Consider the following 23,668-nt stretch of genomic DNA (forward strand, 5'->3'; position numbering starts at 1 on the left):
AAGAGTCAAACTCTTGTTGTTTTCCAGGAACATTTTTCAGTGCACACAATTTTCCTCAAACATTCTGGTCCAAACAAAGAGTTGCTGGAATTAAAGAAAATTGAAGTGGGATTGTCTAGATCATTTTTTTCACCCTGAAACTGCATCATATGCCATGAAATGTGTCAATAATTGTTTAATTTAGGTGTACTGGATGTGCTGTCTGGTTTACGTACTGTTCAGGAAATGTCTGATATGTAGATTTAAAAAAAAAAAAAAATTCTGTCTATCTAATAGCCGACAAAATACAATTTGTGAACTGGCTGACAAAAACATGTTTTCTGTGGTAAACATTTATTTTTTCTTCTTCTCCTTCTCTGAACTGGTCACCAACCAATCGCAGGGCACATATAAACAAACAACCATTCACACTCAAATTCATACCTACGGGCAATTTAGAGTATTCAATTAACCTACCGATTGGCTGCCAACCAGTTCGGGGTGTACCCGTCCTCCTGCATGATGATAGCTGGGATGGGCTACAGCGCGCCCACGACCCTAGTGAGGAGAAGCGGCTCAGAAAATGGATTGATGGATTTACCATGGGTGGGACGTGTGCTCCACAGTGATGAGGTTCGGGGTTCAAATTTGAGGTGCAGCCTTCCCATGTGGAGTTTGCATGTTCTCCCAGTGACTGGGTGTTTTTTTTGTTTTTTTTTGCAGGTACTCCGTTTTCCTCCCACATTCCAAAACCATGCATGTTAGGTCAGTAGAAGACTAAATCATCCTGAGGTGTGAAGGTGAATGGTTGTTTGTCTATATGTGCCCTGCGATTGGCTGGCGACCAGTCTAGGGTGTACCCTGGCCTCTGTCCAAAATCAGCTGGGATAGGCTGTGGCATACCCACAACAGAAGTAAGGATAACTGGTATAGAAGATCACTTCTACAACATTACTTGGAAATCACAATGTCACTGGCAAGCTATTTTCAGAAGAGGTCCACAGGCTACTCATGTTGCCTTTGTTTCTACATGAGTGACATCTTCGTTGCTTTCAAGGTCTGGTCAGATACTATGACAAACCCACCTCGTTAAGGCCTTTTCATACTGCACTAGGTTTTCTTGGTGTTCACAGCGGGTAAGGGTGCAGGAACTAAAGCACCCTGGACCAAGCTAACCCATATTTGGAAGTGGTTGCAAATGGCCTCTTTCATGCAAACAAGATGGGTCAAGGCTGGCTGTAACTTTGCCAAAATAACATCAAACTTAGCTTTCTGCTCAACCTTCTACTCTCTTTCATACATATTTCACACCTCAGGCTCCCCTCCAGAAAAACAGGCTCCCTCACCGTTAGCTCACACTTGCTCCCTTGGCTTTCTCATCCAATCACAAGTTACTCAGCCTATACACATTCACTGCCTCACAGACAGTTATAGATTTATAGAACTTCTCGCTCATAACTTCAGGTTTGCTGCAGTGTTTAATTTGTCTTGAAATTAATTACATTCTGGATTGAACCCCCTAGTGAACTGGGTTGACTCCCCCTTTCTCTATACCATCAGAGATTTCAGAGCCAAATGTACATGTAAATACATGTTTTATTCATTGACGTATTACAGCTCTTTACACCCCGTCCAACAGGACAGAGTGACATTCATTGGCGAGACCAGAAGGATTGAGGCACACTGTCTTAATCTATGTCATCATTTTATTAAATGTTCTCATCCACAAGAAAAATGTTGCTGCAGTGTTTTGTCCTGATGCAAGGGATGGTAAAAGGTGCGCTACCATGGGAAACAATCATGTTCTTGATTGTTTTCCACTTTCTTTTTACACATAATGCCATGTGCAGAATAATAACATTTCATAATATTTGAAAGGTTATAAAAAAGTAGACATCTATTTACAAATTCAAGTTAAATTTGTACAAAGTAAAAGTGCATCAAATATCATAAGACCATCCTGCATGTTTTCAAGGATGAATGGAATAAAAACAGGAACTTCAGAGAAAATAGAAGTCTGTTCACTTTAACAATTAATTTTCTTTCAACTTTTTGGTGATTTTGGTACAGTTTTATATCATCATACATCACGATGAAAGTCAACTGCTGCTTTTAAATATCAAATTCAACATACAACAATATATCTTTACATTTGTGGCAGCTTTCTGGGTGACATGTTACCCTTGAGGTTTTTCATGTATAATATATTTACTATGAGTTAAATAAATATTACAAAAAGAAGATTCAAAGAGATTTGCAAGAAATTCTCCCCAAAAAAGCAATCAACACTTTCTCTATTGTTCCTTAGAAATGACGAGAAAGCGCCAAAGAAAAACAAAAAGGCCCAAGACCTGTGAAGGATTGACACTGAGGACAGTGGGATACGTGGACGAAGGCCCTCATGTCGGAACAGTGCAGTCAAATCGAAGTGAGTGTGGCAGTGCTGAGTTGTGGCGTGGGACACATCCAGTGCGCTGAAGGTGCCTTGCCTCAGTGATCACACGGAGCTGTCTAGGTGGCGCACGGTGGTTGTTGGAGAAAGAGGGGAAGGAGGAGTGGTCCCTGAGTGTCGGTTCCCCTGTGGGAAAGATGTCTGCTGGGGGCACCTAGCCTGCGTTACCGTTCCTCAGCCACTTTTCCATTCATTTCTCGCTCGTCCGCATCGCTCCTTTTCTGCCTCTGGAAGAAGCCCAACTGGGAAGAAAAATAACACTTTTTAGACATACACATAAAAATACTGTAGGTCCAGAAGTATTTGGAGAGTTTTTACGACTGTGATTTTACATACATCCACAATGTATCTATTTGAAAGAAAACGATCAAGATGTGAATAAAGTGTAGCCTTACGACGTAAATTTCGGATGTTTCATAAGAATATGGCATTTACCATTTAGGTATTCCAGCCATTTGATGAGAGTACCTTCTTTTTCTGAGGCTCCACAGTATTTGGACAAAGTGATATAACTGTAATCCATTCATCTTCTACCACTAACAGTGTTGTCATGTTCCTAATTCTCAGCCCGCCTACTCCACTGTTTTGTTTGTTTTCTCAGTCTCCTTTCCGATGACGCGCCTGCTCTTTTGTTACAATCAGATGGGTATTAAGGCACCACGGTCGCAGAAGAACGGCACCGCATTATTGTTTATTGCTTACTTCTATTGCCCATCTAGTGTCCTCAAGTGTATCAGGTCTTTGTATTATGTTTGAATCTGTCGTACTTACCATCTTTTCATTGTTTCGAAAAGATCCTCTATTGTCTTCTGTTTACTTGTATTTTGAATCTTGTGTAATTTAGATCCTGTTTGTGATTTCTGTTCAAGCCATGATCCTTCTTATGTGGCTTGTCGCCAACCTAAGTCTTTATATTTCGTATTAATGTCTTTTTCTTTTTTTATAAGTCGATCTCTTGTCGTCGTCGCTTTTTGTTAAATTTCTCATTATTTTACTTCATGTGGTATGCACGGCCTTTGTTCGTTAAATTCTTTTTTTTTTGTCCAGAGTGTTAAATCTGCTGCAAGATCCAAGATTCAGTGGTACGCCTTCTTAACAGAATAATCTGGCCATATGGACCCCATGGAATCTGATTGCTTGCACCTGGCTTTAACAAGCCAAGGGCAACTAGTTGGGCAGCACGAGCAGATGCTATTAGAGCTCATCGAAGCTTTCCCCATTTTGACTACCAGTATTGGCACATTATGTTCACTTGCAGCTCAGGCATCCGCTTTGTTTATTTCAGGGAGCAGTCCATCCATAACATTTCCCTTATCTGATATGTCATCTCCCCATGTTCCCAATGTGCAGTGCACGCGTGAACGAAATACATCACATCCACCTCTTTATGGTGGTGAACTTGGCTCGTGAGGACAATTTATCCATCGGTGCGCGTTAGTTTATGATCTGCAGCCACTGACATATACTCATGATAGATCGAAAGTCACTTTCATCATGAGTTTATTCACTGAAAAGGCATCAGCAAACATTTTCACCAAACTTGACCTCTGCAACACGTACCAACTGGTTAGGACTAAGGAGAGGGATGAATGGAACTGCATTTGATACAATCTTGGGGGACTTTTAGTACGTTGTCATGCCTTTTAGTGCTCCCACGATATATCATAATCTGATTTGTGACATGATCAACCAGTTTACCTTGATGATATTGTGTTCGCCGCCGTCAAACAGAAAGCAATTATGATGTTGGTAATAGGGAGCTTCTGGCCATTGTTTTCGCACTACAGGAGTGAGGGCACTGGCTGGAGGGCACTGCTGTCCCGTTACAGGGTCTTACGGACCACAAAACCACTGCCTTCATCAGTTCAGCTCGCAGATAGAACTCCAATCAAGCACGTTGGGCCTTGCTTCTTACACTCACATTAAATGTTTTCCATAACTTACAGACCAGATTCCCAGAATGTCTAGCCAGATGCCCTGTCGAGGATCTACTGTCCTCCGTCTGACGACCGAGCTCCAGAGGCCGTAGTGCCTGTGGCCCGAGCTGTTTGGGCACTCCAGTGGGAGGTGGATAAAAGGGTGGCCAACACAGCAAAGGATGTTCACTTTCCTGAAGAACGTCAGAAGGAAAAGCTGTTTGTGTCTGTCTAATTATGACCCAAGGTTTTACAATGGGGACAAGGGTCGAAGGTACCGTGTCAACCTGGAGGCAGCTGAACCAAATTTCTCATTTCCCAGAGATTCTGGTTGCCAGGTCTTCAAAGGGACATTGCATCATTAGTTTGTCTGTGCATGCAAAAAGCCTTCTCCTCATTCTCCCGCTGATCTTCTTCAGCCGCATCGTATTACCTTCCGCCTTTGGTCACATATTGCCCTGGACTTTATTACCGGTCTTCCTCTGCCCCGTGGAAACTATAATCCTCACTGTTGTTTATCAGTTTTCTAAAATGAGTCCCTTCATTGCCCTCCCCAAGTTGCCCTCTTCCCTGGAAACGGAAAATGTTCTCGTTAAGCACATCTTCAGGATCCATGGCATCCTGTCCGACCAGGTCGCAGACAGGAGACCACAGTTCCTCTCCCAGGACTGAAAGGCATTTTGTATCGCATTGTTTGTTACTTCCAGTCTTTCCTCTGGTTAACATCCTCAGTTTATCAGCAGGACAGAACGGACGAACTAGAGCCTGAGCCATGATTCAAACTCGGGACCTTTCAACTGTGGACAGATGTACTGACCAGTAACCCACCGTCCAGTCTTATGTGGAAATCCAAGTCTTAAAAATGATGGTTCTCTTAACAATTATGAAATATACTGTACTTTGATGGTTTTCCTCATACAATTGCTGTAATTCCTAATGAAATCTTTTATTTTTATGAAAACCTCTTCCAGTTTATACTTCAATCATATAAAGATTGTTTGATATCAAATGCTTTGTGGTGGCACATTTAAGCGAGAGTTTACAATTTGAAAAAAAAAAAATATTGTTTGTCATATTTTTTTAAAAACAGTCATTATGACATGACAGTAGTACATGATAAATTTGATTTGTCGTCTCTGGCTCCTGTTGGACTGAATTGTTACCATTTTACTCCAGAAAAGCACCTTATTCTTAATTGAGTGTCATTATAACACTAAAATCATTTTGAAATTTGTTTTTAGCAAGGTCACAGGCGTGTGCCCTCGAATGTGGGACTAATGATTAACACCTTGTAAGTCATGGCTTTGGCCTCTGATTGGTTGTTTCTCCTCTGCCGCGGTGGTTTCTGGTACATTATATAAAATTAGAGGCACAAGATAGGGTTAAAGACTCCACTTTAAGGCAACTTCACAACTAACCTCACTATCCCTTCCTTTTTCTTCAAAACAGAATGAGTTATTATAGGCATACTTAAGACAAACGATTCATAATAATTTCGTAGCATTGCCAAGTATTATGGTTAATATGTCCTCTGTGTGGTCAAATTGATGTATTTTCTCTCTGATGACTGCACAGCACTTACCTTCCAGAGAGCCAAACAGAGCAGGGCTAACAATAAGAGTCCTCCCAGTGTGCTACCGAGGATTATCCAGGTTGGGATTCTGTAATCTCCCTCCTTTCGGATTTCCAGTATTATCTGTCAGTTTTTTTTTCAGAAGGGTGGGGGTGGGGGTGGTTGGGGAAGAGGGGGTGAAAAAAATACTTTTTAAAATTGCTCGGTTTGGTAAAATACTCGGTTTGCTAAATACATCTGAAATGAACTTTATAACAATGTGTGATGAAAACCAGAGAATGCAAATTTACATTAGATAGCATGAATTAATTAATCATATCCTCTGCATGATACTGATTAACAATCAATAAATCACCACAGAAGATGGAACATATTCATACATTTTTGACTGATAATTATTTGCCCGAATGAGATAAATTTATCCTGCTCAAAATTCCGATTATAGAGTTATTCTTTCCAGTCTACACAGAAAAGAGAAAACAAATGAAGCATTGTTTTTTTTTTTGTGTAAATTAACCAATAGATGGCAGCACAGACTTCAACACGTGAGACTAGACTTTGACACGTTGTGCTGCTGGTCCTTTCGGTCCCTGAGCACCACACAGCAAATGAACTCCTGTACCAACGTTCACAGGGCCCTTCTCCTTTGCTTTAGATATTTTGCAGCGCACTATACTTCTGTTTGATCACGTTATCGTGATCACTAAACTTTCAAAACACATTCATACCTTAACATTACAACACATTACAACATTAACGAAACATGAACCAAAACAATTACTGAACATGAGCTGGGCAAATACAGTAAGTAAATATAAGCATCTAATAAACAGTGAGAGGCCACAATGCAAATCAGTCAAAATCTAATAAATGCTTAATAATGTTTTACGCATCCCTGCTCATTTTTGTATGTCTCAGACGCGGGACTTATACATTATTTATGTAGCCATACTTGTATAAGTGTGAATGTCACAAAATAAATGCTTTACTATGTCAAAATGACAGCTCTGGATACAACAAAGGTAATTGTGGTCTGAAGAATGTATATAGTGTTTCACAAAAACAAAGCATTTTAATTGACTCACTTGTCTGACAGGTCTCTCTTCATGTAGAAACATATGACTGGTGGAGGGCAGCTCCACTGATGCACTGGTGACCAGTTCAAGGATTTTAAACTTCAACTAGACAGGAAAAATAAACAAAACATGGTGTCATTTTTTCCCCCTTTTACAAAACAACTCAATATACCAGCGAGTATCTGAAAGACAGTTTAATAGAACATGTACAGTTAAACCTGATGTTTACATACACTATATAAAATGACATATTCCCCCCCCCCCCCCCAACCCCCCCTCACAGTCTGACATGAAATCCAATTCAAATCTTCCTGTTTGACCAACATGATAAGCGATACAGAAAATGGATGGATTTCTATTGGCTAAATGCCAGAATAATGAGGATTTTTTTAAGGCAATCTTTCATTACGTTCTTCAAAGTCACAAGTTTAAATATACAGTGGTGCCTTGAAATACGAGTTGAATCTGTTCCGGGTTCATGCTCTGACATCGAAATACTCTTATCTCAAATAATTCTTCCTAACTGATATGAATGGAAATGCCATTAATCCGTTCCAGCCTCCCCGTCTCCCCCCAGAAAAAAAAATGCTTTTCTTTAAAAAAAAAAAAAACAGCACTCTATAATATTGTACTTTATCCAAACATAGGGTGATAAAATAATTGAATAGAATACAAACATAAAATAGTTTGCCTCATGATCGCATGTTTCATCCTTCAGAGTGCCGCACCTTTTTTTTTTCTTTTTTCTTTTGTCCTGTTAGGTCAAGCAGAATGGAGGCGCTGTATCCCCTTTATGCCGGAACAGTTTTACTGTGTCACAGTAGAGTTTTTAAGCTTCCGCTGTGGTTTCTTAGTATTATAATTGATGTTTATTGAGAGTCAGAATTGATCAGCTGAACAGAACCCCCCACAGATTCCCGCCAGCACCCACTACCCGCCACTTGTGTGGGAGGTGGACCCTCCACCCAAACTGTCTGACATTATTTGTGGAACTTCTACCTTTAATGAAGCCTGCTGGTCATAGTGGATTATCGACGGGAGTACCTTTTCAAGTCTCGCTGCGAGGGCTTTCGAGATAATCTTGATGTCTACATTAATCAGTGATAAGGGCTGATAATTAGCCAGGAGAGTGTGGTGTTTACTTGACTTTAGTAATAACTTAATTGAAGCTGTGTTCATATGGCTACTAATTTGACCTTTATCGTTTATCTCCTTGACTGAAAATTGAGGCACTAGTATTGGCCAGAAATGTTTAATGAATTCAACGGGGATTCCGTCCGGACCAGGCGCTCGTCCCGATTGCATATTTTTTAATGCGTTATGTAATTCTGTGATGGTTAAAGGAACTTTAAGGCTGTCTTTAATTTGTGTATTTAGTTGAGGAATATTTAGATCCTTAATAAAAGTTTACATTTCTTTTTGGTCTGGGTTGTTTGAACATACGTATAAGATGCTATAATAATTGCAAAAAAATGTCATTTATTTCTAGCGGTGACTGTGTACAGTTGTCGTTTGAATCTTGAATGGCTGTAATTAATGACTTTTCTTTATTGCGCTGAAGTTGTTTTGCAAGGGATTTTCCAGATTTATTATTTTACTCAGTTAGTGTATCTTAACTGTTGTTGTAGAAAATCTGTTCTTTTTGATAATATAACGCCTAATTGATGTTTTGCCTTTTGAAGTTGGTTTCTAAGCGTATCTGTCGGATTAATTATATATTCTTCTGTGAGGTGTTTAATTTTTGTCCTCAATTCCATTTTCCAATTTTTGTTCTTGTTTTTCTTATTTGAAGAGTATGATATGATTCGACATCTCAATGCAGCTTTCCCGGCTTCCGACAGCAGAGATGGGGATATGTTTGGGGAGTCGTTGAATTTCAAAAACTCAGCCCATTCCTTGCTCACGAAAGAATACAAATCTGGGTTCTTCAATAGGGACATGTTGGTGGGGGTCGCAAACTTGACTCAACTTTTAGATTGAGAGAAATTGGTGCATGGTCGCTGATGATGATTGGATGTATTTTGGGGGGTAATTCTTTGAGCTGCCAAATTGTTTGAAAGAAAAAAAATCTATTCTTGGGAAAGAGCGGTGAACCGACGAGAAAAATGTGTATTCTCTTTTTGTACAATTTTTCAGCCTCCATATGTCAACAAGACCAAAGTCATCCATATACTGCTCTAGTATATTGGGGCATTGTGGCTGATTGCTATTTTTGAGATTTGAGCGATCTATTAGGGGATTTAGCGTGAGGTTAAAATCACCTACCATGATAATTGTAGAATTGACTGACAAGTTTAACAAGTGTAAAAAGAGCATGTGAAAGAAGGCTGGATCATCTTTGTTAGGAGCGTATACATTGACAATTGTGTAAAGCTTGTTAAATATTGTAGCCTGTATAATTATGTATCGGCCTTCTGTATCAACTACTGTACTGTTTATTGTAAAAAGTAGTCTTTTATGGACTAGTATTGAGACTCTTTGTCTACAGTTATAAAAGGCCGAGATAACCTCATCGAAATTAGTCAATGAGGCATTTTTCTTCTGACTCAGTAAGGTGTGTTTCTTGTAATAGGAGGTCTGTTTTAAATTTAGTGATATAATCCAAAATCTTAATTCTCTTTGCTTGCGATCGAATGCCATTGACATTCCATGACACAAAAGTTAAGTGTGACATATAATGGGTGCGTGTATCATAATTTTAAATAGATTTGGTACTATGCATTCTTTGTTGTTGTTTTTTTGAGAGTTTTCGGGAGATTTCTTAGTATTGTGTTGACAAGTGTTATTTCGAGAGGGTGATAGAGATGCTATATTTAAGTACAACAAAGTCAAGGTACAGAGAAGGGCAACAAACAAACACTGAACATAGTAAACAAATAGTAACAATGGGATAATATGGTGTGTGGTGGTTGTTTGTAGTGCGCAAGAAGAGTTTTGAGTGACTTGTGTGTTTAGTGTGTGTGGAAACAAGCAGAGCAGAAAAGCAGACAGATAGGAGTGAGAATTCATGCTGGTGGCTTGCGTGATTCCATTGTTTTTGTTTGTCTAAGCAAAAGTGGAAAAAAATGAAACAAAATACAATACACTTTTGACAATTCATAACGACAACAGATCAAAAGATGTATTTATTTAGAAGAGCCATGACAACTAGCCACACTTGTTTGCCTTCTCACGGTAATTGTTCATCAACGGGTACACGATTTTACGCCTCTCGTTGATTTCCTTGGGGAACTGATCATTAAATCCAAACGAAGTCCCTTTGAGCTCCCGACCTTTGGATTTTTCAAACACATTTTGCTGAAAGTGTTCAAACTTTGCAATGAGAGAATCTCTCTCTCTCTCTCTCTCTCTCTCTCTCTCTCTCTCGCCCTCTCTCTGTCTCTCTCTCTCTCTCTCTCTCTCTCTCTCTCTCTCTCTCTCTCTCTCTCAGAAAGCTCTTGAACACTTGGCCTCGTTCGTGACTTGTGAACATAGGCAAGCTCAGCTACCGCATGTCCCCTCTACATCCAACGAGGTTCCCACCGGCCGGCAAGACTTGTCGGCATTCCACCGCGGTGGACATTGTCAGTGACACCAGCCCCCGGCTTCCTGCTCACCCACCTTACTGTTATTGTCATCTGATTAATGTAAAGCGTCCCAAACCCCATCCCTCCACGCCCCGACAACAACCGGGGGGCACGCAAGCCCCAGGAGTCCAACCAAGAGAGATGTGAAAACCCACCCTATTTCTACGAATGAAATGTAGGTAAACCTCTGACTTTGAAGAAAGTGAAATGTCAAAAAAAAAAAAAAAGTAATTCTCTCATTATTTTGGCATTTAACAAGTAGAAATAATTTTGGTAATCCTAATTGACCTAAAACAGGTTCAAAATTGACTTCCAAAAGCCACTATGGGCGGCACGGTGGCCGACTGGTTAGAGCGTCAGCCTCACAGTTCTGAGGACCCGGGTTCAATCCCCGGCCCCGCCTGTGTGGAGTTTGCATGTTCTCCCCGTGCCTGCGTGGGTTTTCTCCGGGCACTCCGGTTTCCTCCCACATCCCAAAAACATGCATTAATTGGAGACTCTAAATTGCCCATAGGCATGACTGTGAGTGAGAATGGTTGTTTGTTTGTATGTGCCCTGCGATTGGCTGGCAACCAGTTCAGGGTGTACCCCGCCTCCTGCCCGATGATAGCTGGGATAGGCTCCAGCACCCCCGCGACCTTAGTGAGGAGAAGCGGCTCGGAAAATGGATGGATGGATGTTTTAAAAGGTCATTTGAGTGGGATACTCACTGCATGTAAAGTATGCACTCGTAGAGTTCCTGTGATTCTAACTGTGATGTCCCTGTAGGATGCCACGTTCATTGTGCATTGTATTGGCAGAATCAGGGTGTTGGTTTGATTCTGTGACATCCGACATTCAGAATTAGGGAAAATGCATCAAGCCATATCATCATTTTTGGTGACTGAGTTTGTTGGAACTGTACTGTACCAAACGAGAGAAGCGGGTGAGGTCTTCAGGTGAGGCCCTGCTCTGTGCCACATGCTGAGGTGGTACACAGTGTGTACCATCTCTCTAGTGGACATGGGAGGGAGAAGAACTGTTACAATCATGCAACATTTCACTGCTATTCTTGTTTTTGCAACAAATGCAACCTCAACTGAGCCAGTAGAGTGTTCATCATGAAATGAACCAGCTTTTCATTGATTGACAAGCCTGATCTAAAAATCCAGAAGTCAAATATTTCACATTAAATCACCATTTCTCTGCATTCACCTGGTCAATGTGCAAATTAGATATCTGCAATAGTTGGTTGCCATTTTTTGTCATTTCTGGGACCTCAATGTTCAGCTGTAGATCTTGCACAGGAAAGTAGCCAAGGTTCTGGATCTGAGAGATGACAGCGAGTTAATTGGGTGTTTGCACACAAGGTTGTCAGGCATGATAAACTGTTGACTGCACAGTAAGCTCACCTGAAAAGTGAAGTTAAAAGGAGGACCAATAACTCCGGGCTCCTCCAGTGATAGCTCTGATTTTATCTCATATCGAGTTGGATTTGAATCCCTTTTGAAGTGAATAATATAAACAGTAAAAATCAAAGTCTGAGAAGTAACTAGTTTAGTTGCTGACAGCTTTTCAATCATACAGTTGAGTTGCATGCACTATGTGAAAAATACAGTTATGAGGAACCTTGTGAAGAGAAGATCTGCCTCGTATTTTAGTGAGTAATATATATCATTGAAGTTATCAGCTGTACTCATTTCCTCGCCATTGCTGTTGGGAGAAAAGTTGTGCAAAGAAAGACATTCAAATTAGAGTGTCCCTAGAGACAGACACGACGTTGGTCTTTATATAGGGTAAAAATAACATTTGGGAAATGTTCACTCCCTAAATGTGTTAAGATATCAATAAAAAACACACTGTTCAAAATTGTTGCTCAAAGCCTTTGAAATTTAAATGAAATTTGGATTTACAGAATTGCTCTTTTTTAAAAAAATCTTTTTTTTTTTTTTTTTTTTAAACCATTTAAGAATGCACAGTCATACAACAAAATAAGTGGTAATGTGGCAAACAACATAATATAAGTACCGGCCAGTATATTACATCATAGAATGAAACAAACAAGCTTGTCATGCTTGTATGACAGAATGTTGTTCAGTACTATTGTCACTTGCATAGTACAAATATGCTACATCATAAAAAGAATCAAGAAACTCTTGTCATGCTTTTGACTGATTGTTGAACTTAAAGCTATAGTGCTATACAGTAGCTTGATGATAAAATACAGTTTTGGTGATTCGTAACTATTGTCACTCAGTGTTGCATTAGGGAATCTGCTCCGATGGTCCTGGAAAACTTGCAGTAAGTTGTTAGTCAATAAGTCGTTATACTCCTTGATGAGTGACACCCCTATCAGCCAAATCATTGACAACCTTCAGGCTCTGTGTTATTGAACATGCAGTCTTATAGACATATTGGGACTCCCAAATACTATCAGGGTCAGCCTGGAGAAAGTCTGTGGTTGAGCGGAACCACATATTTAGGGTGTTTTGGTCACAAACTATGCCAGAGATGCTTGCTAGATAGATTTAATGGCAGTTTTTTTAATGTGTTTTGGACCTTTTGATGAACTAGCGATCCCTTCCGCTCCAACAATGGCTTGATTCATTTGGTGATGCAGATAAAGCACCACACTGGTCCCCAATAATCAATACACATTGACTGTATGGTCAAACAAGTCCACTCCTCCCATGGGCACGCCGTTATATAACGGTCTACATGTTAATACAATGGATCACATAATGCTTAAAAGAATGCTGAATAATATGCATAGAATACATGTGTAACACTTCAAAGGTCTTGAGCAATCTCTAAATATTGGTTAATATTGATAATATTTTGCCCCAATAATTTTTTTTAAATGTAAACTATTGGTGAGGTGAAAGCATGAACTTTTAAAAGTAAAAAAAATAAGGACCACTCTAACGGGCACCTCTACGGACTGGAATTAAACTTATTTAGATACCAGTACAGTTTATGAAGAGAATGTCCAAACCTGCTTGCCTCCACGATGACTCTGAGATGATCTAGGAAGACACTGCGACTGAACTCAAACTCCAAACGAAATAATACCTATACAAAAAAAAAAAAAAAAAAAAAGTGAATCAGTCTTTGTACAGCTTAAAAAACACTGAAATGCTCGAACCAACACAAAAACACTATAGAAACGTCAGCCTTGCTCAAGGATGAACACAACTTGAAATGCATGGTAAGATGATCACAACTTATCCCATCGGATATCCTCTAAAATTGTTCATATGTGCTTTTGTACGAAAAACTGCCAACACTGCCAACAATTAGGGCCCACGAAGAAACCATTACATTTTGTGCAGTATTTTATTCATTATGATTATGTATTATTATTATGATTATTATTATTGAGGACATTCCAGAAATATCCTCTACTCTTTTTTTTTTTTTTTTGTTTTTTTTGTTTGACATCTGTTTGAAACCAGTTGTTAATACAATGCAAATGTATTACCAGTATACAGTGGACTGCTGCTATTCGCGGGGGGATAGGGACCGGGCCGGACTGCAAATAGCGAAAATCCATGTATAAATTATGCCCTTTATAATTGCATGATTTTATTTTATTTTATTTTTTGGGGAAAATTCATTGTTTTAACTCAGGAGCCGATGTGCACTTTTAATTAATGCATTTTCCCCTTTATGAGAATGGAGTAAAATCAGTCGATATCAAGAGTGTTTTACTGTATTGAGTGAGCGTATTGTTGAGATGTTTTTGTTGTACTATCGAATGTGCTTAAATGTTAAGTGTCTCACTTTACTCTGTGAAAAAATTATATCATAAATTAATCGATGGCGGCAAAGCAATGAATGCTATATCGTGGATCTTGAAAGTGAGATGAACCACCTGAGATTTTCTCAATTGTGGGTTTCATTGAAAAGAAAAGAAAAGAATAAAAGCTCCAGAGAATAGATCCACCAACATCTAAGGATCCCCAGACATGACATAGGATTTTTTTTTTAAATTTGTGGACACAATATAAATATGCACACAAAATGCTAATTTGTGGCCATGAAATAGCTGTACTGTGGACACAAGATAGTCATTTGTGGGTTAAATTCTCATGAACAACTTTGACATCTGGGTAAGCAAATGGTGCGCACTTTTGATAGAAACCTCAATGCCCGGTGTCCTTAAAGGTGTCATTTAGTAGTCTGATCTTTGTCGATAGCCTCCAATGCAAGGTTTTTCAGAATGTTTTTGTAGCTTAATCCCAGTTTAAAAGAAAATTCTATTTTACTACTGTATCGCTGTCCACTGTCTTCAGCCCCCACGCCCCTACCTCTACCTTGGCCACAAATTAGCATTTTGTCCGCACGTTATATTTCTATTGTTTTCACAATAACAAAAAATGTTCCATTAAACCCTTTTACATTTGAGCACCTGCCACTCCAAAGCTCTCAAAGCCTTCCGTGGTACGCCGACTCACTCCCACAGTCCAAAAACATTAGATCGACTGAAGACTGGAAATTGCCTGGAGGTGTAACTATGAGTGTGAATGGTTGTCTGTAACTATCTATTAGGAGAATCACTGTGTACAATTACACCAAAAGGCTCCGCCCTCCTGTATTGCTATGGCCTCCTTCAAAAATTGAGAATGGCATGGATCAGGTCATTGAAGAGTCCCTTACTTTTGACAAACCTAACTGAACCTATTGCTGCTTGGTGGAAACTGTTAGTTGAGCACAATGTTTTAAATACGCATTTCCATTTAGCATTAGCAATGAGATGCAAACTTAAGGTAAAATGTGGGAATAGTAGCATAGAAGAAAACAGGTTTCAGATATTACTATTGCTGTAAAGAAAGGGAAACTCAGAGGAATCCTAAAGAAAAACAAAATGGGATCTCAAGTGTCCATGCAAAGTTGGGGAGACAGTGTAGCAGAGGAGAGAAAATGAAAGGGGATTGAATGGCAGCAGGGAGCAAAGCTGTGTGTTGTTCACGGTCCTTCATGCCATAATGAAACGCTGACCAGTTCCATTTGAGCTAAAAGGAATGTAAAACAATATTTACTGTAGCTTCCCTCCTCCACATAGCATGACTCATCCCTGACAGACCACAGACATAGTACATAAACAAATGGAGAACTCTTTTCCTCCAACCCCATCCATGGTGTGGAAAATGACCCATGATACCCTGGAAAAAGAAGGCTTATCTTTTCCTTTTCATGACCCCTTTCATAAGACTTGAATGAAGTTGGGTCCATAAGGAGGAAGGCTAGATGAAAATACTAAGAGGACAGTATGTGCACTTTATGATCTTGTGCCAAAGTGAAAACAATGCAGCTTTTTTTTCCTGTTACTAGAAACAGATGTGCCCCAAAGTTTAGTGTGTTCTTGCTTTCATCTGTGATATAGTAACTATTAATTAATAGTCATGATTTGTGTAATTTATAAACCAATAATCACATCTGTAGCATGAATACATTGATCTAAGCTTACTTACAACATTGACAAACCAGTCCAAGTCCCAACAAGGCAGCCATTTTTACTTGGGCAGAACAAAGATTTGGGGGGTTTCACAAGAAGAGCAAAGGTTTTGCAACATACCTTGTTTGACCCCGTGTTGCATTTTGCGAGGTTCTCCAGACTAGAGAAGCACAGGGTATTGTGGCTCTGGATGCTATTCAGAGCGAATGAGTGGCTATGAATCACTGGGAGATTTTAACAGTGGCGGGAGTCCTCTTGGTTCAGTTTGTTGGGGAGCGCTTACAGAGAAATGTGATATTTTTGTTACCCAGGGGATAACTGCTGTTTGTGATAATAGTGCGGTAAGAACATTGTGTAAACTCTTTCAATCACTGTCTGCACTTCATTCCTTGAGTCTTCGTCAACACTACGGCAACCATGTCCAGACATCAGTGAAGGAGCCGGATTATGTTTAATCTGCTTTTAGTTTAATATATTTTAATTGATCCATTTGGAGTACCATCAGTGTCACCCTTATCTAAGCTAATTCAAACAACGCCTTCTTGAAAGTGAAACCCAACACCTTGCTGGAAAGTACACTAGAGAGAGTAATGCCTCATAAATATATCACAGACATTACAAGCCTTCAGAAAGACTTGGAAAAAAGCAAGAATTGAATGTGTGAATCAGAAACAGATGACACAGAGTAGATTTTGTTCACTGTCACCTGCAGGCTACAAATGAGATAAAGGTTTGAAAAAATGGTTCCATTGAGTGAGATGTACATGAATGTTATACCATAACAAGATGGTATAGAAAATATCTTTGTCATGGACAGAACATTTCTATCAGTCCAACTCACATGCACATGTGTGCAAAATGATGGAAACACGACAGACATGCTATGGCCTGTTTCTCAGGGAGTTACATAAAGCAAGTTATAAATTATTCTTGAACATTTTTTTTTTTTTTGCTACTGGTCATGTCTTTTCCACTAAATAATAAACATGGGAATTAAAACATCAGCAATGAGGTTCATCTTTGACCTGTGTAACACAAATCTCTTTTTTTCCATCTGTCCCTACAGCTTTTATACATATTTATCTTATTTCTTTTATGAATGGAACTAACTTCCAAGTTATCAACTGGTCACATGTATTCATAAACTATATATTACAGTCCTTCACCTCACTTGCATCTTATACACAAGGTCACATGAAGTAGCAGAGCAGATTACCATCAGTGACTATACAATACAATTTACAAATTCTACAATAAAAATATACTTTTAGAGGAATGGACTTGAATGAAATTGTTTGTGCTACAGTCTTTATTAAGTATTTAAAATGAATATTTTCAAGGGCATGTATCACATGAATACATTTATTTACAAGATTCTCATGCTACACTTTTAGTGTAGAGGTACATGTTGCTGCCTTTTGTGCAGACGGTGCGGGTTCGAAGCAACTATTGCCATCACTCTGTGCTCTGTGTGAGCTAAATATTGGCATCATTTCATTGAAAATGCTTGTGAGCATATATATATATATTATTATTATTATTTATTTTTTTCTGCTCGTTAACAGATGTGATTAAACAGTGACAGTGTCACTGATGTCAGAGGACATAAATTATATCTTCAAGTCTGGGCTGTGGTTTTGGCTTGCTCTGTGCTAATTTGCAAAGTCAGGGGCTTGAACTGAATTGTTGCACAATCCGATTTTCGAGAATGTTGGTGTCTGAATAGCCACTACTCTTATTAAAGGGAGTGAACATAACACAATTTACTTTTAGATGGCATTTAGTTGTGAGATTATTAGAAGAAATTTGTTCTCATCAGCCAATTGTGTTTTCTTGCGCGTTATTAATACTGGAGTTTGTTTTTACTTTGAACATATTCCCAAAAAAACTTACAACAACATAGGACACATGCAAATTGGAGTGCCGACATCACAGACAAAAACAACTGGTGAATTTCAAACTGATATGAATTAGAAATAGCTCACCTGTGCTTTAGACTTCATAAATGGAGCGCTGACATTGCAGATCTTCTCATGTTTCAGTTTGTCCTCAATGTAACAATCAATCTTGATATCAGCATTGTCCTAGGATGAATAACAACACAGTCGGACAGTTTGCCATGTTGTACAATGTATGAGCATATGTCCTTTAAAAAGAACTAGACCCTGCATGATGAGCACAGACCTTCAATATGAGGCTTGAGAAACGCAAATTTGGGGAGTAGCTGATATTGAGGCGAGCATTGTAAGCATTTTCTCCTTTGTTCTCCAGTCGGACATCTACCACCAGCCTTCTCCTGTTTGCTTCTAGAACCCGTAGAGATCCCTCGGTACCTCCTTCACTTAGATGTCGACAGAAAGCACCACGAGACTGAACAGCTTGTAAACAGAACTGCCTAGGACGTAGGGATGTGAGAAAAGAAAATGGACATCATACTGTAAGTAAATCATGCGTATAATGAGTGTCCATTGGTGCATTGTATTATGTTGTGATGGATTAAGTGGGGGAAGTAATTCTAAAATTCTTGACTTCGGGAGTTTGTGCACTTAGAAATAAATAGTCTCTACTATCCTCTCCAAATCATTCATACTTTAAAGATGTCAAAACTTGTATTTTAAATGTGCAAATATTCTTAGGTGATGGTGTTTACTCAAATCTACAAAGTATTTAGTCTAAAAAATATGTTAAAAACATTGCATTTACTCGTTTGCGGGGCCGCCATTTATACATCTTTTCACGAGTGTAAAAATTCACGAGAATGTGACATTTATCAGCCCTCCTTCCCCGCTTTATTTACGGACAAAAATCAGACAGAGTTGGTAAATATCCAGCAACGACAAGCTACACATTGGTCAGATCCACTGGCGGACGCACAACTGCTGCCTCGCAACGACTGTTCTACAGTTGGGCTTCGTTCTAGTTGATATCGCACCTTATGTTGACCTCATTTACTGTTGCCACAAATGTCAACACAACACTATCCCCAAATCATGTTCAAACACAAAGAAATTCCTGAGTAATTACGCTGCCATTGTTTAAAACTGTATTATAAGGCAGTCAGCGCCGCAGTGGCTAGCGGCTAGCAGCTAGTTGCCATTCACCCACGACTACCCGGACATTCGGACTGCTGGTGACTTCGGCTATGGGGGAACTAGCAAGCTAGCCCAGGAGGCCGCAGCTAAATTGTAAGTAAACACTTAACTATGAAAACTCTTGTCACAAATCACTCACTGATTTTTCTATTGAAACACGATTACCAATACCAGCTGCTTTTGACGTCACATATCGTAAATGAACGTGCATGTACGTGTGTGCGTGTGTCTGTGTGTGTGTGTGTGTGTGTGCGCGCGCGCATGTTATATCTGACGCCACGTGTTTGGCTCACTGGAAAAGGTTTTAAAAACTTTAGCTCGTAAATGTAATTCTATGTAAATCTATCTATCCGTCCGTCCGTCCGTACAACCGCTAGCCCGCCCACCTACCTACTTACACTTCATAAACCCGTCAATAAAACGGTATGTGTGCGCTACAACTAGTTTACCTGGGAAGACAATAGCCTGTGCCACAGCCTTGCCAAAATCAATGCAGCCGCAGACAGGCAAATACAAATCTTCTTCTTCTTTTCCTTTCGGCTTGTCCCATTAGGGGTCGCCACAGCGTGTCACCCTTTTCCATGTCAGCCTATCTCCAGCATCCTCCTCTCTAACACCAACTGCCCTCAATCTTCCCTCACGACATCCATCAACCTTCTCTTTGGTCTTCTTCTAGCTCTCTCTTCAGCTCCATCCTCATCATCCTTGTACCAATACACTCACTATCTCTCCTCTGGATGTGTCCAAACCATCAAAGTCTGCTCTCTTGTCTCCAAAACATCTAAGCTAGGCTGTCCCTCTGATGAGGTAATTTCTAATTTTATCTAATTTTACCTGGTCACTCCTATAGCAAACCTCAACATCTTCATTTCCGCCACCTCCAGCTCTGCTTCCTGTTGTCGCTTCAGTCCCACTGTCTCTAATCCGTACATCATGGCTGGCCTCACCACTGTTTTATAAAGTTTGCCCTTCATCCTAGCAGAGACTCTTCTGTCACATAACACACCTGACACCTTCCTCCACCCGTTCCAACCTGCTTGGACCCATTTTTTCACGTCCTTACCACACTCACCATTGCTCTGGACTGTTGACCCCAACAATTTTAAGTCCTCCACCCTTGCTATCTCTTCTCCCTGTAGCCTCACACCCCTCTCATTCATGCACATATATTCTGTCTTCGACTTATTTTCATTCCTCTCCTTTCCAGTGCATGCCTCCACCTTTCTAATTGTTCCGCCACCTGCTCCCTGCTTTCACTACAGATCACAATGTCATCTGTGAACATCGTGGTCCATGGGGATTCCAGTCTAACCTCATCCTCATCAGTCTAACCTCAACCCCATCAGACAAATTCTTTGTGTGTTTTTTGGACATACTTGGCAAATAAAGATGATTCTAATTCTGATCTGTCAGCTTAACCATCACCACTGCAAACAGGAAGGGGCTCAGGGCTGATCCCTGATGCAGTCCTACCTCCACCTTATACTCCTCTGTCACACCTACAGCACACCTCACCTTATTCTAACATACTTTTCTGCCCCTCCAGACGTCCACATGCAGTACCACAGTTCCTCTCTGGGTACTCTGTCATAGGCTTTCTCTAGCTCTCAGGTCTCAAACTCAAGGCCTGTGGGCCAGATCTGGCCTGCCACATCATTTTATGTGGCCCTCTAATGCAAATCGTGTGTGTGTACTTCATGTTTCTTGCTGAATTCTGTACCACAATTGCAAATTGTCTTCGCTTTTACTAACGTTGAGCTACAGCAAAAAATGTTTTTTTTTTTGCCAATCCCCTTTTTGAAATAAGCTGTTGGACTAACTATTTTCCTTCCTTCACGATTTCAAAACAAGTTATCCATTAATTTGTCATGTATATGTGATAATATGAGGCGATTATACAGTCGTAACGGCCCTCTAAGGAAACCCTAACTATAATGTGACCTGTGAGAAAAATGAGTTTGACACCTCTGCTCTGGATCTACAAAGACACAGTGTAGCTCCTTCTGTCCTTCTCTGTACTTTTCCATCAATGTGGTACTCTTTCTAGGCATGAAACCATACTGTTGTTTGCAAATACTCACATCTGTTCTCAGTCTAGCTTCCACAGCTCTTCATTGTGTGGCTCATCAACTTTATTCCTCTATAGTTCCCACAGCTCTGCACATCACCCTTGTTCTTAAAAATGGGCACCAGCACACTTTTCCTCCATTTCTCAGGCATCTTCTCACCCGCTAGAATTCTGTTAAACAAGCTGGTCAAAAACTCCACAGCCACATCTCCTAGATGCTTCCATACCTCCAAAGGTATGTCATCAGGACCAACTGGCTTTCCATTTTTCATCCTCTTTAGTACCTTTCTAACATCCCCCTTACTAATCATTGCCACTTCCTGGTCCACCACACTTGCCTCTTCTACTCTTCCTTCTCTCTCATTTTCCCCATTCATCAGCTCCTCAAAGTATTCTTTCTATTTATCCAGCACCCGACTGGTACCAGTCAACAAATTTCCATCTCTAGCCTTAATCACGCTAACGTGCTGTACATCCTTCTCATCGCTATTCCTCTGTCTGGCCAACCTGTAGAGATCCTTTTCTCCTTCTTTAGTGTCCAACCTGGCATACATGTCATCATATACCTCTTGTTTGGCCTTTGCCACCTCTACCTTCGCCCTACATCGCATCTCCATGTATTCCTTTCTCCTTTCTTCAGTCATCTCAGTGTCCCACTTCTTCTTAGCTAACCTCTTGTCTTGTATGATTTCCTGTACTTTGAGTTTCCACCACCAAGTGTCCTTTCCCCCTTTCCTACCAGAAGACACACCAAGTACTCTCTTGCCCTTCTCTCTGATCACCTTGGCTGTAGTGGTCCAGTCTTCTGGAAGCTCCTCCTGTCCACCAAGAGCATGTCTTACCTCTTCTCGAAAAGCAGTAAAACACTCTTCCTTTCTCAGCTTCCACCACATGGTTCTGCGCTCTGCCTTTGTCTTCTTAATCTTCCTCCCCACCACCAGAATCATCTTACAAACCACCATCCTGTCCTGTCTAGCCACACTCTCCCATACCACTACCTTACAATCAGTAACCTCCGTCAGATTACATTGTTTTCACAAGATGTAATCCACCTGTGTGCTTCTACCGCCGCTCTTGTAGGTCACCCTATGTTCCTGCCTTTTCTGGAAGAAAGTGTTCACTACAGCCATTTCCATCCTTTTTGCAAAGTCTACCACCATCTGTCCCTCTAAGTTCCTTTCCTAGATGGCAAACTTCCCCATCACTTCTTCATCACCTGCGTTTCCTTCACCAACATGTCCATTACAATCTGCACCGTTTCACAACCCTCTCTCTCTTTCTGGGATGCTCAGAACTAAAAACAATGCCTGAGAATTAAATGTTCAAATTAAGGAGATGAAAAAAAATATTTTCATTAAATAATCAATTGCGTTAAGTTCTACTTTTGGAGAATCATCATCACGTATGAGTGAGGGGGTACTCATGGTATGAAAATGTGTAATGGAATGGAATGGATTCTGTGTACAGGTTTATTTTATACTCATACTCAGGAGGCATGTAGTCTGTGGGAGCCAGAAACCCATAATTCATTTATTTGTAAGTGTGCAAACTTAGAATATCAGCAGGGGCTCAAATAATTATTCCCCCCACTGTATGCATGTACCTACTTTTGAGTCATCAGGTCTGTCACACTTTGCAGTGCTAGGTCTGGCATACAACGATCATCCTCATCACAACCGTTCCAGAAAGGCAACTAAAAAGAGAAATGTAAATGCATTCAAAAAAACAAAACAAAATAAAACTGAGATTTCAGATTTGTTTCATGACTACTGTTTTCCTCTCACCTCAGTTCTTGACACAGTTGGCCAGCTTTCATCTAGAACCGGTCCATTGTCTGGATCTCGCAACCCGACTTGTACAGCAAAAACAATGGGCCTCGCATAGTCAGTTGTCTCCTTTAATACAGAACATTATTTTCAAAATCAATCTTGCCACTTTTTAAAATATAGAAAGCAGAAATGTTTTGTCATAGGACTTGACTCATTTTGGTGTGACATGACAACAAATCACTCACACCAGGCAATCCGTGCAGTGTTTGGGCAGACCTGACACCTTAGGTCCAGTTCGTTTGGACAGTACGTAAGTAAGTAATCCATCCATCCATCCATCCATCCATCCATTTTCTGAGCCGCTTATCCTCACTAGGGTCGCGGGCGCGCTGGAGCCTATCCCAGCTGTCATCGGGCAGGAGGCGGGGTACACCCTGAACTGGTTGCCAGCCAATCGCAGGGCACATACAAACAGACAACCATTCACACTCACAGTCATGCCTACGGGCAATTTAGAGTCTCCAATTAATGCATGTTTTTGGGATGTGGGAGGAAACCGGAGTGCCCGGAGAAAACCCACGCAGGCACGGGGAGAACATGCAAACTCCACACAGTCAGGGCCGGGGATTGAACCCGGGTCCTCAGAACTGTGAGGCTGACGCTCTAACCAGTCATCCACCGTGCCGCCGTAAGTAAGTAAGTAAATACATTTTATTTATGTCGCACTCCTTCACATTTTT

General features: G+C 40.4%; 1 protein-coding gene across 2 annotated transcripts in view; it reads right to left on the minus strand.

Moving 5' to 3' along the window:
- Window positions 1-1,590: 1,590 nt before the first annotated feature.
- Window positions 1,591-23,668, minus strand: part of itga11a (integrin, alpha 11a) — a 71,429-nt gene continuing 49,351 nt past the window's right edge. For both annotated transcript variants that reach the window (XM_061670402.1, XM_061670403.1), the window contains 13 exons: window positions 22,944-23,054; window positions 22,767-22,852; window positions 18,184-18,394; window positions 17,985-18,083; window positions 13,537-13,613; window positions 12,171-12,254; window positions 11,954-12,044; window positions 11,757-11,870; window positions 11,472-11,555; window positions 11,273-11,383; window positions 7,006-7,101; window positions 5,930-6,043; window positions 1,591-2,673 (listed from right to left, as the gene is read on the minus strand). In XM_061670402.1, coding sequence (XP_061526386.1) covers window positions 2,596-2,673; window positions 5,930-6,043; window positions 7,006-7,101; window positions 11,273-11,383; window positions 11,472-11,555; window positions 11,757-11,870; window positions 11,954-12,044; window positions 12,171-12,254; window positions 13,537-13,613; window positions 17,985-18,083; window positions 18,184-18,394; window positions 22,767-22,852; window positions 22,944-23,054 — 1,356 coding nt within the window. In that variant the 3' untranslated portion in view covers window positions 1,591-2,595. The remainder of the gene's footprint in view (window positions 2,674-5,929; window positions 6,044-7,005; window positions 7,102-11,272; window positions 11,384-11,471; window positions 11,556-11,756; window positions 11,871-11,953; window positions 12,045-12,170; window positions 12,255-13,536; window positions 13,614-17,984; window positions 18,084-18,183; window positions 18,395-22,766; window positions 22,853-22,943; window positions 23,055-23,668) is intronic.

Source organism: Phycodurus eques, chromosome 2 (assembly GCF_024500275.1).
Source record: "Phycodurus eques isolate BA_2022a chromosome 2, UOR_Pequ_1.1, whole genome shotgun sequence".
Taxonomy (NCBI): domain Eukaryota; kingdom Metazoa; phylum Chordata; class Actinopteri; order Syngnathiformes; family Syngnathidae; genus Phycodurus; species Phycodurus eques.